The following is a 15,464-nucleotide window of genomic DNA, read 5'->3' as shown; positions in this document are numbered from 1 at the left end:
TTCATTTGATAAGTTTGTGAGAGATATGAAAATAGGCTAAATATATTTTACAGAAGTATTTTGAGACAAAATTTTACTCATAAATATATTCTGTACGCTATCGTGTGTAAAGCCTCAGTTGATACCCTGATCACGGAAAATATTTTACAATTTGTTTTTTAAATGGTTATATTTAAACCCCCTGGAATTATTCAGTCATTTTAGACCAATTCATTTTGCATTTGTAATTATTATTTTTTTTACTTCATTGGAATGTGGAATGGTACAAAACACACACAAACACACACACACACACACGCACACAACACATAGACATCATTCAAAAAGGTTAAACGGTCGTAAAAAAAAAAATCACACTTGTATTGTTCACAGTCAGAAATGAGGCCTTCCACAATCATGAATTTTGTGCTGATAATTAATTGTCATACAAAAAAATGTATTAAAGATTTAATTATTTTAGTTTTTTGGTTTTGTTGATGCCACTTATGTTCCCAAAATGTTAGCAAAACATTTTTATTTACATCATTCATTAAACCTTTTTTTCTCTGAAACGTTTTAGTTGGGTGCATGGTTTCAGAATGTTTAGAGAGCATTCAAGAGTAACATCACCAAAATGTTTGTAATATAAAAAAAAATGGAATGTTCCCTTAACATTTGCATAGCCAAAAAAATTATAATAATAAAAAAATTATAAAAAAATTAAAAATGTTTTTAAAATGTTTAAAAAACTGAACGTTTTGAACATTCAATGAGTTTTCAGAAATGTTTTTTATAACCTTATGGGAACATTAGCAATCTCTTTCCTGCAGGCTAGGTAGTGTACTTCCTCCCTGAGTGCGACATGGATTTTTGTTCATCACAACAAAAAGACTGTTGTAATTCTAAATCATATAAAACAGAACAAAGAAACAAGGCGAGAAAAATAACACTGAGCCAATCCTGCTGAAAAATCCAGGATTAATCATCATGAATTCCATGTTAGTTCAAGGCTGGTTAGTTCTGATCTGTTGGACTAACATAGTCATACTGTTCTCAAGCAAGGGAAGGGAAGTGGCTTCATAAAAGTTAACTGAGGATAATGCTGGAATTTTCTCAGTATTTCTGACCTTACCGTTTAGAACTGTCAAATCTTATAGCTTATTACAAAGACAGTGAGGAAAATCTAGCATATAGCCTAGCTGGTCACCAGCACAAGCAGGAGAAGCAGGAGGAGGGCTGGTGCGCCAATTTTGCTTGAAAACAGGATGACTATGCTGGATCACCAGCTAGACCAGCACTACCAGCTCTAACCAGCATAAACCAGCCCGGACCAACATGGAATTCATGCATGTTTATGCTGGAATTTTCAGCAGGGAAGTTCAAAGTCATAATCCTTTCTCCCCCTTCTGGTTGGTTTGGAGAAAATATTTCTGCATTCATGGTCTAAGCCACAAAGTTTCCCTGTTCTTTCTTCAGACAGCTTAATGTCTGGTAGTATTACTTGCTGGGACACTCTCAACATGGTCCTAGAAGTTTCTCTAATGATTGCCACAGAGGCTTAGTGTATACTAATGTATACCATGGCAGGCTGACATGGGCTTGCAAGGCTCCCAAACCTTGAAATATTTGTGTTTGGCGGTATTGGTTTGCTTATTTGGTGACCACAATACAACTACAATAACTACATACTCTCCACACGGAGTTCTGATCTCACCAACCATCATCATGTCCATCTGTGATTACATGAAGAAACAGAAAAAAAATGACACAGACTAAACTGTTACACAAGTGCCTAAAACTTGGTAGCTTTGCAGGTATATTTCTTCAAGCGTCTTGGAGACGTTGCCGCAGTTCTTCTGGATTTAGCCTCTCTCAGTTTTTTTCTGTTTCTCCATGTAATCCTAGATGAACTTGATGATGGTGAGATCAGATCTCTGTGTCGATCATACCGGCTGTTGTCAGACTACTTATGCATACAAAAATCTCACTTGATTATTACAATTAATGGCAAAAGGAATGTTTTGGAAATGTAAACTGATATTTCCAACTAAAACACTACAGCGAAATATATAAATAACTGGCTTAAAATATAATTTTTTTGCAGGTGAAAATCCAAATTTTTCTTTTGTATTAGTGTATCATTGCGCATGTAACAAAGAAGATGTGTATTTGTGGATCAGGAGACACACGTGCATTCCTTGATATCTTTTCCGAGTCAATCTCATTTGATTTATTTGGATTTTGAGACTTTCTTTTTGTGGTTTTCAAGCATTTCACAACCCACACACAACCAATGAATAAGCCTGGTGCTAATTATTAATGTGTGCACACTACCTATCTATTTGACAAAAAAGAATTTGTATTCACAAAAATAACTCTATTTGTACGCCTGGCTGCACGTTCAGTTATTTCAGAATTTTGCACACACAAGTTGAAAGGCATTTGGCTTTGGACAGTAAAACATATCTGCAACATTTATCAAGTTCATGGATATATGCATGCATGCATGTGTTCACTAAATTCATCCCATAATATTTTCCTGTTCATTTATTTTAATTTGAAAATAATTCAAAATGTAAGCTACTGCATTGTGATATAGCCTACAGTATATGCTCAGCTAGAATAAACATAAGAAAATACATATAACAAATCAAAATATAGCTTCTTTTTTCCCCCTATTTTTAATATATATATAATAAACATTTTTGGATGCTAAACTATTCTTTATCATAGGCTTTGTACTTCACTCACATTCCAATATTGAAGGGAAAAACTATCCTCTTCACATGCGCAAAAATATGCTTGGAAACATCACAGTTGAGCGGTGATTGACTATTTTATTATTATATTTTATTAAGGCTATAATGAACAGACTGCGGTGTCAAAATTGCAATGCTGGAATGTGTGTGTGTGTGTGGCGCGGGCACGATTGAACAGTGGACACATAAAAACATACTCCGTAATTTTTTTAATACAGGACATCATTCAAACTGCAGAGTGTTTGTGTACACTCGCAATAAAACACAACATTGTGCTTTTGTAAAATAAATTCAAGCAATCCTCCCCCCTAAATGGCGCTATTTTAAAATTAAACTAAAAGGCTCACGGCTGCACAGGCATTCATAACAGTGCCACGCCGAGGAACGAGCAGAACGGAGTGAACGTTTTTTAGTTCATTCCTACTTCCATAGGAATTCATTGAAAACACTCGCTCTGCTCCGCACCATTATCCATGTCTGTGCGGACGAACATATTTTACTTTCGTTTATAAGTTAGCGATTCAAAAGCCCCCAGCGGTGTCACACATTGATTAACCGGTGGTAAAATATTCTCACCGTCACATACCTAGTATGTTTTTATATAGATACAATAGGCCTACCTGATTTTGAACAAAAGAGGGCAGTATAGCACTATGAATGATATAATTTATTTATTTTTTGGACAAAAAAAAAAACATTCTGGATGTTTTTAAACTTAAACAATTATTAAATTGAAAAAAAAAGATAGAAGGTTTTTAGTGTTTCCTTTTTTGACATTACTTTAATCCCTCGCCATAGCAAAACCGTTTGAGATATTTAATATCCGTTCACAATTTAGCATCTTTAATGTATTTTCTAGTAGCTAAAATCTCAGAGTCTGAAATATCCCCAAAATCTACATTCAAACCAAAATATCTGACTTCCTGTTGGTCGGAACTAATGACTGTAAATTAGAAAGTTGTCCGGCTCGATGAGACCAATATACGTACTGATTTTTGTAACTCTGGGTAAAACTACCCCCCCACACACACACACTTTTGTCAAAAGAATTTTGAAAGTGACAAACTTCCTGCTGCCAGTTGGTGGCGCTATAACTTTGACTCACAATAGTCACATCCATGTGATTGGCCTCTTACAACGAACACACTGCAGAAGTTTCATCAAGATCAGTTAATGTATGCAGAAGTTATAACACACTTCCTGTGTCCCATTATTCGCCATAAATTCGTTTCCTCGCCACAGCCAAACCGTTCGAGATATCAAAAATCCTTTCGCAAGAATTCATCCTCAGTGTCTTGACTTCATTCACACCGAGTTTGGTGGTGATCGGATGAATTCCCTAGGAGGAGTATTTCACATTCCATTGTATGCGTTTTCCAAACAACGTATAATAACTGACTTCCTGTTGGGCTGGCGTAAAACTTAGAGCACGAAAGTTGTTCGGCCCGATGAGATCTATATGTGTGCTGAGTTTCATATTATTACATGCAAGCGTGTTTGATTTATGGACCAAGTTTTCGGACACCATTCCAGGGGGCGCTGTCGAGCCCCCCTGCCACGCTTCAGTCCGGCCCTGATGGCTGCAGGTTCTGATGTGTGTGCAAAATTTCAAGAGTTTTTGAGCATGTTAAGGGCCCCAAAAGTGGCAAAAAGGCACAAAAAAAGAAAAAAGAAAAGAAAAAAAAATCCTTCCGGAAACAATAGGGCCTTCACCCTTTCAGGGCTTGGGCCCTAATTAAAAGACATACGTTCTCATAACCATAAAATCTGTGAAGTGAGTCCAAACTTCTGACTGGTAATGTATGGCCTTTGTAACATTAGTCTCCGTGTATCCAAGTGCAAGGATTCAGTAACACCACTCTGCATACAGAGGGCAGTAAAGAATCAATTCTGTTTTCACTTTCAAACCAAGCTGCGTACTGGTGTCATCGCTGCTCATTGAAGATGGCTTTAACCCGGTTCGAGCGGTTTTTAAGCCGACTGCTTCGAGCTGTGATGTGGATGTTATTCGCCGCTTTTAAGTTATTTGCACCTCAGCAACGGCATGGAGTTTCGCGACTCCCACCCATCACTAACCCACTTCTGCTGCTCTCAGCCATGCAGCTTGCACGAAAGATTCGTCGGAAGGAAGTAAGATGTAAATAAAAACTCCATAGGCTCTATATATTGATCATTATAATTAACAGCATGACCGTAATGACATGTTGATTACACTTTGAATGACGCTACTGTAAAGATCATTATTTCACAGTCACATCACTCAGGAGGAAGAGATGCGACGAGATGAATTGCAATGAATGCTGGGAGTTGTAGTAGTTTCTTAAAAACGTAGTTTTATTTTATTATTTTTTATTTTTTTCACACACAGTGTAGTTTATTAACATCACAGTTTGTTTTCTGATATTAGTTCAGCTATTAATGTAACGTTAGGTAATCAGAGTGGGAACTTATTTACACACTAGACTAGAGGAATCACGAGTTTTCAAGGCTGGTCAAAGGTCAGCAGCACTTATGAAGGGCTTAAGTATGCAATAAAAGTCTCCCATAGGTCTGTGTATCAAGCCAGTTATTTTGTCTGAAAATCACATTTATTTTCAGTTCCCCCCTTTTAAAAGAAATACTTATGTAAACATTTTTTAAATAATAATAATTTTAGTTTTAACATGTATAATGTAGACGTTTTAAAATATAAGTTTGTGACTCATATATATTTAAAAAATATATAGTACTTAGGTAATTTTTCAACACTTGTCTAATTTTGACAAATGTTATTCTATACCATCACACATAATATTTGCACACAATATCAAAAAAAGCCTACCCATCATACCATCAAAGGATATGATTTGATTTTTTTTTTCAGGATATGCTTTGATGAAAAATATTTTGAAGTTTATTTTTTCAAGATTTCAAGTAATCAAAAAAGCCCCCCAATAACCCCAGACTGTTATATTACTCAAATGTATTATTGCTATATATTTATAAAAACATTTTTTTTACAATTCCTTTTCTTTCTTGGAGAACAGACAGATATAACACAGTGTGCACATTTATCTATGCATTTAGCTACATTCATTTTATTCACAATAGATCTGACCTAAGTTTTGAATCTGTGTATTTCTACTGTATGTTTGTCTTTCAGTTCGTTACCCACACAAATTTTTGTATACATTTGTGTGCTGTAGTGACTTTTACTGCATTATGCATTCCAAACACTTATTGATTTCCTTCAAATATCTCTAGGTAACAAGTGTTGAAGTGGTACAGGCCTACATTGACCGAATTCAGGAAGTCAACCCACTTATCAATGCCATGGTGAAGGACAGGTGAGGGAGTTCAAGGGCAAAATCATCCTTCATTTCATTCTGACTCTGAACACACATTCTCATTTGTTCAGGTTTTCTGCAGCGCTTCAGGAAGCCGCACAGGTAGACAAACTAATAGAGGAGGAGACGGGAGGAGAGGATGTGTTGGAGGACAGGCTACCTCTACTTGGGGTACCCATCACTGTTAAAGAGGCCTTTGCTCTGCAAGGTATATTATATAACTCTTCATTGCAGAATGGTGTATGTCTGTAGGGTGACACTTTCTGTTTTCTTCCTAACAGGCATGCCTAACTCGACAGGACTGTTGAGCAGACGGGATCTGGTTTCGGGGGCAGATGCCCCATCTGTTGCACTGTTGAAGAGGGCGGGAGCGATTCCACTGGGTGTAACTAACTGCAGTGAGCTCTGTATGTGGCTAGAGTCCCACAACCACCTCTATGGCATCACTAACAACCCCTATGACTTTGAGAGAATTGCAGGCGGCAGCTCAGGTCATTTTTATACACATCCTGACACTTAAACCATAGTAAAACTGACAGAAAAATATATATTTTTCTTTCAATTTTAGAATTATTATACAATTGCAGACATGGTTGTTATTTTTTATGCACTTTTAGGAGTTTTGCATACACATTTTTTACTTGTAAAGATACTCCCTGTATTATTTTTATTTATTTATTGAAATAGCTTAATAAAAATAAACCTAAATCAAACATTAAAATAGAATTCAGGTTATTCAATTAAAATTTTCATTATTAAAAACTTTTTACCCCTAAAGAAATGTACAGTTTTTAAAACAAAAAATGTAGATTCAATTTAAGTGTTTTTGTCTACCTCTTTTCGCTCTTTTCAAAGCAGCTTTGCAGAAAATGATTGTTTCAATAAATGTATGCACAAGTCAATAAACACTCACACAAGATAAAAAATCCACTCATATAATTATTAGCGCAATAAAACGGCTTTAAAACCAGTAAAGGGTTTTGTCACCCAAAAATGAAAAATCTTTAATTACTCACCTTAATGTCGTTCCAAACCCGTAAGACTTTCGTTCATCTTCGAAATACAAATGATCTTTTTGATAAAATCGAAGAGCTTTCTGTGTTCTCCATAGACCGCTACACAACTGACACGTTGGTGCTTTAAAAAGTTAATAAAGAGATTGTAAAACGAATCCATAAGAATTGAGCGGTTTAGTCAAAATTTTCTAAAGAGACACGATCACTTTACATTTAATAATTTAGCAGACTTGCAAATGAGGAGAGCAATAGAAGCAATTAAACTAACAATAGGACAACAATGTGAAAGTGCTGGGACCCTTCCCAGTTTAGTCTAATGCAGTATACTTAATTTTTTATATATATAAATAAATATATAGATGTATATAAATGTGTGTGTGTTTCATCCTCTCCACTAGGTGTCACTATAGGTCCAATATGACTGCCAGGGCAACATTTATGAAAATTAATTGTAGTTAATTCTGTCACTTGCAGGAGGTGAGGGCAGTATATTGGGTGCTGGTGCCTCTGTGATTGGAGTTGGGTCAGATATCGGGGGTAGTATCCGTATTCCCTGCTTTTTCAATGGCATCTTCGGACACAAGCCATCATTAGGTAAGAAGAGTGGGTGCAGTTGTGTGCGTGTGTTGGTTAGTAGAATAATGGTGACAGTCTACAGAGGGAGTATGTGGTTTCTACTGTATATATACTTAACATTGTAATTGTAGTAATGTTGGTTAAGGCCATAAGGAAGGCAAACTACATTTGGTTTTCTCTGTACATAAAGGTATCGTAAGTAATGATGGACAGTATCCTCCCACCTCGGGACTGCAGATGGGATTTCTGTGTACAGGACCTATGTGCCGCTATGCAGAAGACCTGATTCCCATGCTAAGCATCATGGGAGGACCCAATGCAAACAAGTAATATAATATGATATTTACAAAATAATTAGATAGATATGGTCTTCACAGCAACACTGAGCAAATATGAACTTTTTATATAAGTGCAACATGACAGAAATACTTTTCTGTAGCATCTACATTATGATTTGAAAGTTTGGGGTTTGTATGATTTTTAAAAATCTTTTTAAAAGAAGTTTCATATGCTCACCAAAGCTGCATTTATTTGATAAAAATACAGTGATGAAAAATATTATTACAATTTAAAATAACCATTTTCTGTTTAATACATTGTAAAATGTAATTTATTACTGCGATGGCAAGGCAGCCCTTACTCCAGTTTTAAGTGTCACATAATCCTTCAGAAATCATTCGAAAATGCTGATTGCTTCTTAGTATCAATGTTGAAAAAAATCTTTGCTCCTCAATATTTTTGTGGAAATCCTATTTTCCAAGAGTCTTTGATGAATGGAAAGTTCAACAGAGCAGCATTTATTAGAAATATAAATCTTTTGAATGTCTTTACTGTCATTATCGATCAATTTAATTCATCCTTGCTGATTAAAATTATTAATGGTACACTATGTAACTTTTTTTGTTCAAACTGAACAAAATTGAAAGAATGAGTTAATACATCATCAATCCTTCTTCCAAAATGTGTTTTTTTTCTTACCCTGATTCACTATGGTGAGCCTATTATAAGTGTTTATATTTTAGACCCGACGGGATAGTTTTCGCAGGAAATTGCGTACATATGTCACTCGCCTGTGTGTGTTTTGTCATATCTGTAAATAGAGAAAGCTGCTCCAGCTACTTTGGATGTTTCTCAATACTGAAATTGATGCTTCCTCGTTTCCTTGCTCCTCCATCCTCCAGCCTGTGACCCAGAAACTGGTCAAAGTTAGCCATCTTGGAGGACATCTCAATTCGCTAATTTCACCAGGATTTCTTAACCAGTTGAATATTCCAATATTACCTTTGATTCTTCTGTCCTCATTTTCTTTCCTTGCATCCTTCCCTCGGATCCTACGGGGGAGACGCGAGGAAAGGAGGTGAGGAGAGGAGAATGCACAAATTAGAAATGAGAAGCACCCTTTGATGCGTGTATGGTGTGGGAGTGGGTTAGTTGTCACAATGAGCGAGAATGGATGACATGGGCAGCTAAATCTCCAACCTTCCTGGAATCATCTGTTTAAAAAAAAGCAGAACAGAGGAGAGTCTGCTGGCAAAAGAGAAACGCGATAGAGCTCGTAATAAAACAAGAATCAACATTGGCTTGGCTTTTCGGAGATGGCGAGAACTGAGGGATTTGAAATGTTGTAAAAGTGGCAACAGGCAAGTAAGGTGTTTTATTGAACAGATAAACTCCCATATGTGGCTCTCTAACAGAGTTCATTGTAAAGCATTATCTATTGTGAAGGGTCATTTCATGATGGTTGTTATAGCGCTGTGCTGGAATTTATTTTCAAGGAACCATTAATACAGTCTATTAATGGTTATCTACGATAACGACTTCAGAGGGCCAAAAGTTACATTGTGTACCTTTCATTTTCTCCCAAAAAAACAACTTACTGACCTCAAACTTTTGAATGGTAGTGTATTTGCATTATAATTTCATTGTTTTTTCCTTGAAGTATATTCACTGCGTGGCTTTCATCTTATTGCTTCGTCTTGATTATTTTCAATGGTTTAAATCAACCCCTATTATTGAATGCATCCCAAATGAAAAATGATCTCTGTCTGTTTCACTCTCTTTAGACTGTCTCTCTCTGATGAAATAGATTTGAAAAAGCTGAGATTCTTCTCTGTTCCCCACAATGGGGGCTCTCATTTAGTCTCTCCAGTGGACGCACAGCTGCTTCAGGCACAGAAGATGGTACGTAGGTGTAGGTGTGTGTGTGTGTGTGTATGGGCTTCAGTCAACTGATATTTATCTCAAAATGAGCTTTATTTTTAGGTGGTCAAACGCTTGGAGGCAGACCTTGGGGTTAAGGTCCAAGAGCTGTTCATCCCACAGCTCAAATACTCCTTTCAGATCTGGGGAACCATGATGGCTTCACCTGGCAAGGATGGAAAGGTGTGTGTTTTGGGGCATTACAATTTTTATGTACATATAATGTTCATGCCCTTATTGTACATAACATTGATTAAATGAATATATTGGATAAAATATTTTACTTACATTTTTTTTAAATATGGAAGTCAATTTCAGAAGATTGTTGACTACCATAAGATAACTTTCAATCTCTGACTGAGCAAAGGCTAACTTAAGCTTATTATTTTCATTCAGTTAAGTGCCCTTTTGATATTTTGAAATTTTTGCTATTGTGTAAATAATGAAGTTATAATTAAGTTTAGGTGTCAGAGCTTAACTAGAGCAGAGCCTGTTTACACTTTTTATATACATGAGTGATTCTATAATTGGAGATACATTTTGCATTGCAAACTGTTCACTAACATAAATTCTGTCCAGTATCTTATTGAAAACATATTCAGTTTAATAATTCAGTGCTTGCCAAACACAAGTTACTTCCTTTTTTTACTTTTAACGGAAAAAACCCCCCTAGATTTCTTTAGAGCATTGTTCGTCAACTCTGTTACGGTAAATTATTTTACATACTGTCAGTTTTGTTACTCTACCTTGGTAACAGTTTGACGGTAACAGAATTGACTATTTTAAACTTCTTAGCCAAAAACTTCACTTGCTAGCATAAATAACTCTTGGTAGTTAACTTTTTAAAACACTTTTTAGATTAAAATATTTTCTCAGAGAGAACACACATACCTTTCAGTGCTTCAGACCTTATCAGGGAGGGAAAGTGACATCATTCCTGTATCTTACAGTTGTGGGAGATAATTCCACCAATTTAAAGGCAAAGTATAGTACAGTAACAGAATTGACACAAGATTTATGAACATGCATTTTTCTAAGATAAAAGTTATTAACGATTTAATGTAGAATTAGGAAAATTACAATTTAGGGCGTTTATAAATTAAATATTACCAAAAATAAAAGTAAAATAAAATGTTTTGATTACACAATGATACTTGATGAAAATAAATACACTAATTCACACAACAAGAAATTGTGATTTTCAGCTTGTGATCCATGACAATGAGTAACTAATGATTAAAATAATGAATAAATAACCATTTGAAAAAATAAAAAAATAATGACTTTGGACACGAAATGTACCTACAATTATAGAATCACTCACATGCTTTCTTACAATACAAGCATATTCATTTTATACTGTATTTGGGTTACTGCATAACATGAATGATGTTCTAGTTGTCAACGTAGTTTTTATCAGATGGTTTTGTCATTTTTTTCCATCTCAGCCTCCCACCTCATTTTCGGAGCTAATGAGTAAAGGCGGGAAGAAGGTCTGGCCAGTCTGGGAGCTGTTCAAGTGGTTTCTGGGGTTTTCTTCTCACACTATAGCAGCAATAGGTGTGTGACAGCAAATAAGCTTGTGCACTTGTGAATTCCTCTTTCGCTCCATGTCTCACACATTCTGATGCAAATCAGTGCTAGCAAGTCTTCTTGTGATGAGTGTTCCCAAAAGTATCCAAAGACGTGTGTTTTTGAAACTATTTAGTGTATCTGAAGATGAATGCATATGATAATAGTGTCCCTTTCTGTCTCTCTTTCACAGGTCTGGCATTAGTTGAACTCTTCCAGAGTTCCCATCCATCTTCATTCATTATACAGCAGAAAGAAAGTCTGCAGCAGGAGCTGGAGAAGTTACTAGGCACAGATGGAGTGCTGCTGTATCCCTCTCATCCACAGATTGCCCCAAAACACCACCACCCAGTTTTCACGCCCTTCAACTTCTCTTACACTGGTAAGTGTTGTTGGTTTTAATCTACTTATTAAGGCCGCGACATACCAAACCAACATCAAAGAACTAGCCACAACGAAAGCTAACTGTGGCGTCACCTCGCATGCGTCCGGGTTTAAAGCTGTGCTTGGCCAACTAGTAGGAACGTTCTACGCCTGCGTGAGAGGAAATTACACTCTATATCAATAGGTGACAGGTGTCTATTTTCATAATTCAAAATGAGAAACCTTAACTAGAACTGTGGATATAAAAACCATGAACAAAGCAGCACTTTCTTACTATTTTAATATGAGTAATAATGGTCAATTTCTTCATTCAGACAGCCAAATATTTATGAAAATATTTGCATATTGGAATTCTCTGGTAAGATGATGTAAAATTAGAACAGCCGAAATTGGGAGCTTTGTCCCGCATCCAGCAAGACGTAATCAGTGTCCCGCATTTCAATTATGTCTGTATTATTTTATTTCTTCCCTTAAATTACAATACCACAATTAGAAATATAATAGTAAACTGCGATTGCAGTTTAAAAATCAATTTGCGCAGCTGCCATGTTCTTAAGTCGCTACTTAAGAATTAATTTTAGTTTAAAATGTGACTTTTACCTATACTAGCCTGTTATTCAGTTCATTATATTTAGCAGACTAAAAAAGCTGCCAACAGTGTTGACATACTGCAAAAACTGAGCTAAGAGATGCTCAGCCGATCGTCGGCTTGGTGTGTCGTGGCATTAATGGGCCACCTTCCCGGAGTGGTCTAGGCTCTAACTGTGCGTTCACACCGCCGCTGGCGAGAGCGGCAAAATTCGATCGAATTACTTGACTACGTTCTCTGGAATCCTCTCAAGCGGAGGACTTCTACATTCTGATTGGTTGCTGCCGAACCGTGTCATAGCTCATTACCATAAAATTGACCTGACTTCAACTCTTCTCGCCGCTCTCGCCGCCGACTCGCATTGAAAATGTATTACTTCTGGCCACTTTGACGCTCTCACCAGCGGCGGTGTGAACGCACAGTAAGCAGTTCTATTCTCTGCAGGTATCTTTAATATCCTGGGTCTGCCAGTGACCCAGTGTCCATTAGGGCTGAGTGTGGAGGGTTTGCCCCTGGGCGTACAGATTGTGACAGGTAAATTACAGGACCGTCTCTCTTTGGCCACCGCCCTCTACCTGGAGAAAGCTTTTGGTGGCTGGAAGGAACCAGGCAAGACAACAGCCAAGCCTTAATCCATCTCATGCATCTATATCTGCAACAACTGGACCACATAACCAACCACACGTACTGTACCACATTTACAGCATGTCACTATCCAAAGCTTAGTTACATTTGTTCTGCTTTCTAAGTGCAGAATGTATTTTACATTAACTGACATGTTTCAGAGGGCTGCATTTGTGTTTACCTTGATATGTGAAAACTTTGTTTTATTCATAATGAACTGGATGATTACATGAGACATTTAATAACTTTATAACTATGTGAGAAAAACTGCAATTCATAAAAGTACTTTTTTTTTTTTTTACTTTCATGCACTGAAAACAGTGATGTTTGAACAAGCATTTGTGCTGTTCATTGTGTCCTCTAAACAAGCTTTTCAAGAGCAGGCTCTTTCTTCTGACAAATCTGTTTTATGATTAGAATATGCCATAAGCAGGCTTTAGTGTTTTAGAAGGAAGAAGTTTTGTTGCACTCAAAGGATGTAAAGCAATCATATTTACAACTAAATAACACACTGGATCATTTTAAATGTTGGGCATTGGTGCACCTTTGTTTTCTTAGCCTTTATTAGTCATGTTTTGTTGTGGTTTCTCTGAAAAATCTGTTCAAACATTGCTGACGTATTAAATAAATTACCTAAAGCAGTAAGACTAAATAAAAATTACTCTTTTAATGTGATTTTTCCCAAATATTGGGTGTAATATCTGTCTTCTTGGATAATATATATTTTAATATGGCTTTGGAGGTATGTGAATGTTGATGATGTGTTTAACATAAATTCTCAGATATGTCAAATGTGTCATCAACATCAAACATAATATCAAAAGAAAATATGAACAACAGACGACATGACATGCATTTATTGTTTTATTGTGTAATTCTGAAGGGATCATGAATAAAGACAGATAAGGGTCAAGATCTGTTGGATATAAGGTTATTTCACATAACTGAAGACATAACTTTTTCTTTCTCTCTCCCATCAAAAATAAGTATATCACAATATTCAAAATCACTCAAATTCACCCATTAGATTGTGCCAATAAAACAAGCTTTGTTACAAAACATGTTGAATTTAAAACCACCACAATTTCTAATCCTTTCAAGAAGTTACAAATGGCTTACTTAAGTCTACACATTAAACTGGGATTAAAGAAAGTATTTTAATGTTAAAAAAACATATATTTAAGATATTTATTCATGTGATGATCCTTGGTGTAACCTATAAATATAACAAAATCATTTCATTTAAATACAAGCACATTTTAATATAGTTAACAAAGTTATATAACATTTTGAATTTTTTGCAGAGTAGAAATGGCTTTTAATAGTAAAATTGTTAATTTTCTCTATATTTTGTGATGGTCAGTCCAAGGTCATGCATCGTTTTGACCATAGCACTATGTGACCACAAGATGACAGCATTACACATTATGGCATGTCTACTCTAGAGTCTACACTATTTCGGAAAATTAGAAAAATTATGAAATTCTGTTTTAAGTAACAAGTTGGTTTGGGTACATTATTAAAATTATAAGCTCAATTCACCCAGTTAAAAATGCACGTTCCCTTTACTCTTATGTTAGGGAGTGATCAGTTGACACTCTTTTGCCTCTATGCAGGTTAGTTTGTCCCTTATTTATATTGGGACTATTTCCATGTTTTCAATCTATTGTTTTTTTTTCTGTTTCACTTGTTATCTGTCTACACATACGGCTGAGATCAAAACACCTAGGAAATGGAATGAGCAAAACACGTCCACTTTACAATCACCGCTCTACAGCTTCAGACTGATGAGATATGAGAGATGTCATTAACATGTTAATAATAGTCTCTGTAAAACTGTTGGCTTTTAAATCGGATCTGAGATATGGACTGTAGACCATGTGTTCAGCACTTGATGCTTCGGCAGTCCACAAAATGTCTTTTCTGTTCCTGAATTTTTTTTATGGCATTCAATAATGACAACAGATTTGTGAGGGTTTGCATTCATCCAGGTATTTGTAAAATGTGTGAGTTAATTTGTAAGCAAATGGACTTTTATTGAGGTCATTTTTGCTGATTATTTATTTGGCTTAATCAATTGTAATAGTATTCTAACATCTTTAGCATAATTTACCCCAGTTCACTGCACAGGTTTAAACCAGATGTTTATAAATATTAAATAAGTTCTTCCACAATGAAAACCTCCTCAGACCGCCTACGATCTCATTATTAAACTATAACGTGATGTTCATTCAGTCGAACGTTTAGGGCTATACAACCACACTCACATGACCTTAAAGCGGCTATAAGGCTTCCTTTCCAAATTATGGAGACATAGGCCAGACACCTGGAATCGGTGAATAGCTGCTAGAGGCAGTGTTTCGTATCTGTGGCAACGTCGTACTCAAAGACTTCAAAGAGCAATTATTCCAGATCCTATTACAACACACTCATCACCATC

The 15,464-nt window shown here is 36.0% G+C and overlaps 1 protein-coding gene across 2 annotated transcripts; it reads left to right on the top strand.

The window, feature by feature from the left end:
- Nucleotides 1-4,544: 4,544 nt before the first annotated feature.
- faah2a (fatty acid amide hydrolase 2a) lies at nt 4,545-13,937 on the top strand. 2 transcript variants are annotated; one of them, XM_082163599.1, is made up of 11 exons: nt 4,545-4,868; nt 5,982-6,064; nt 6,136-6,272; nt 6,346-6,555; nt 7,555-7,674; nt 7,847-7,982; nt 9,720-9,837; nt 9,919-10,038; nt 11,304-11,415; nt 11,621-11,809; nt 12,845-13,937. In XM_082163599.1, the coding sequence occupies exons 1-11, from the start codon at nt 4,683-4,685 to the stop codon at nt 13,030-13,032; spliced, it is 1,599 nt and encodes a 532-aa protein (XP_082019725.1). In that variant the 5' UTR covers nt 4,545-4,682; the 3' UTR covers nt 13,033-13,937. The 2 variants fall into 2 exon arrangements, with proteins under 2 accessions (XP_082019725.1, XP_082019726.1); XM_082163600.1 differs by having other exon boundaries at nt 4,741-4,875.
- The last annotated feature ends 1,527 nt before the right edge of the window (nt 13,938-15,464 follow it).

The sequence above is a fragment of the Leuciscus leuciscus genome (assembly GCF_965113295.1).
Source record: "Leuciscus leuciscus genome assembly, chromosome: 3".
NCBI lineage: Eukaryota > Metazoa > Chordata > Actinopteri > Cypriniformes > Leuciscidae > Leuciscus > Leuciscus leuciscus.
The sequence above is the reverse complement of the archived record's forward strand: the minus strand, read 5'-3'. Positions and strand labels throughout refer to the sequence as shown.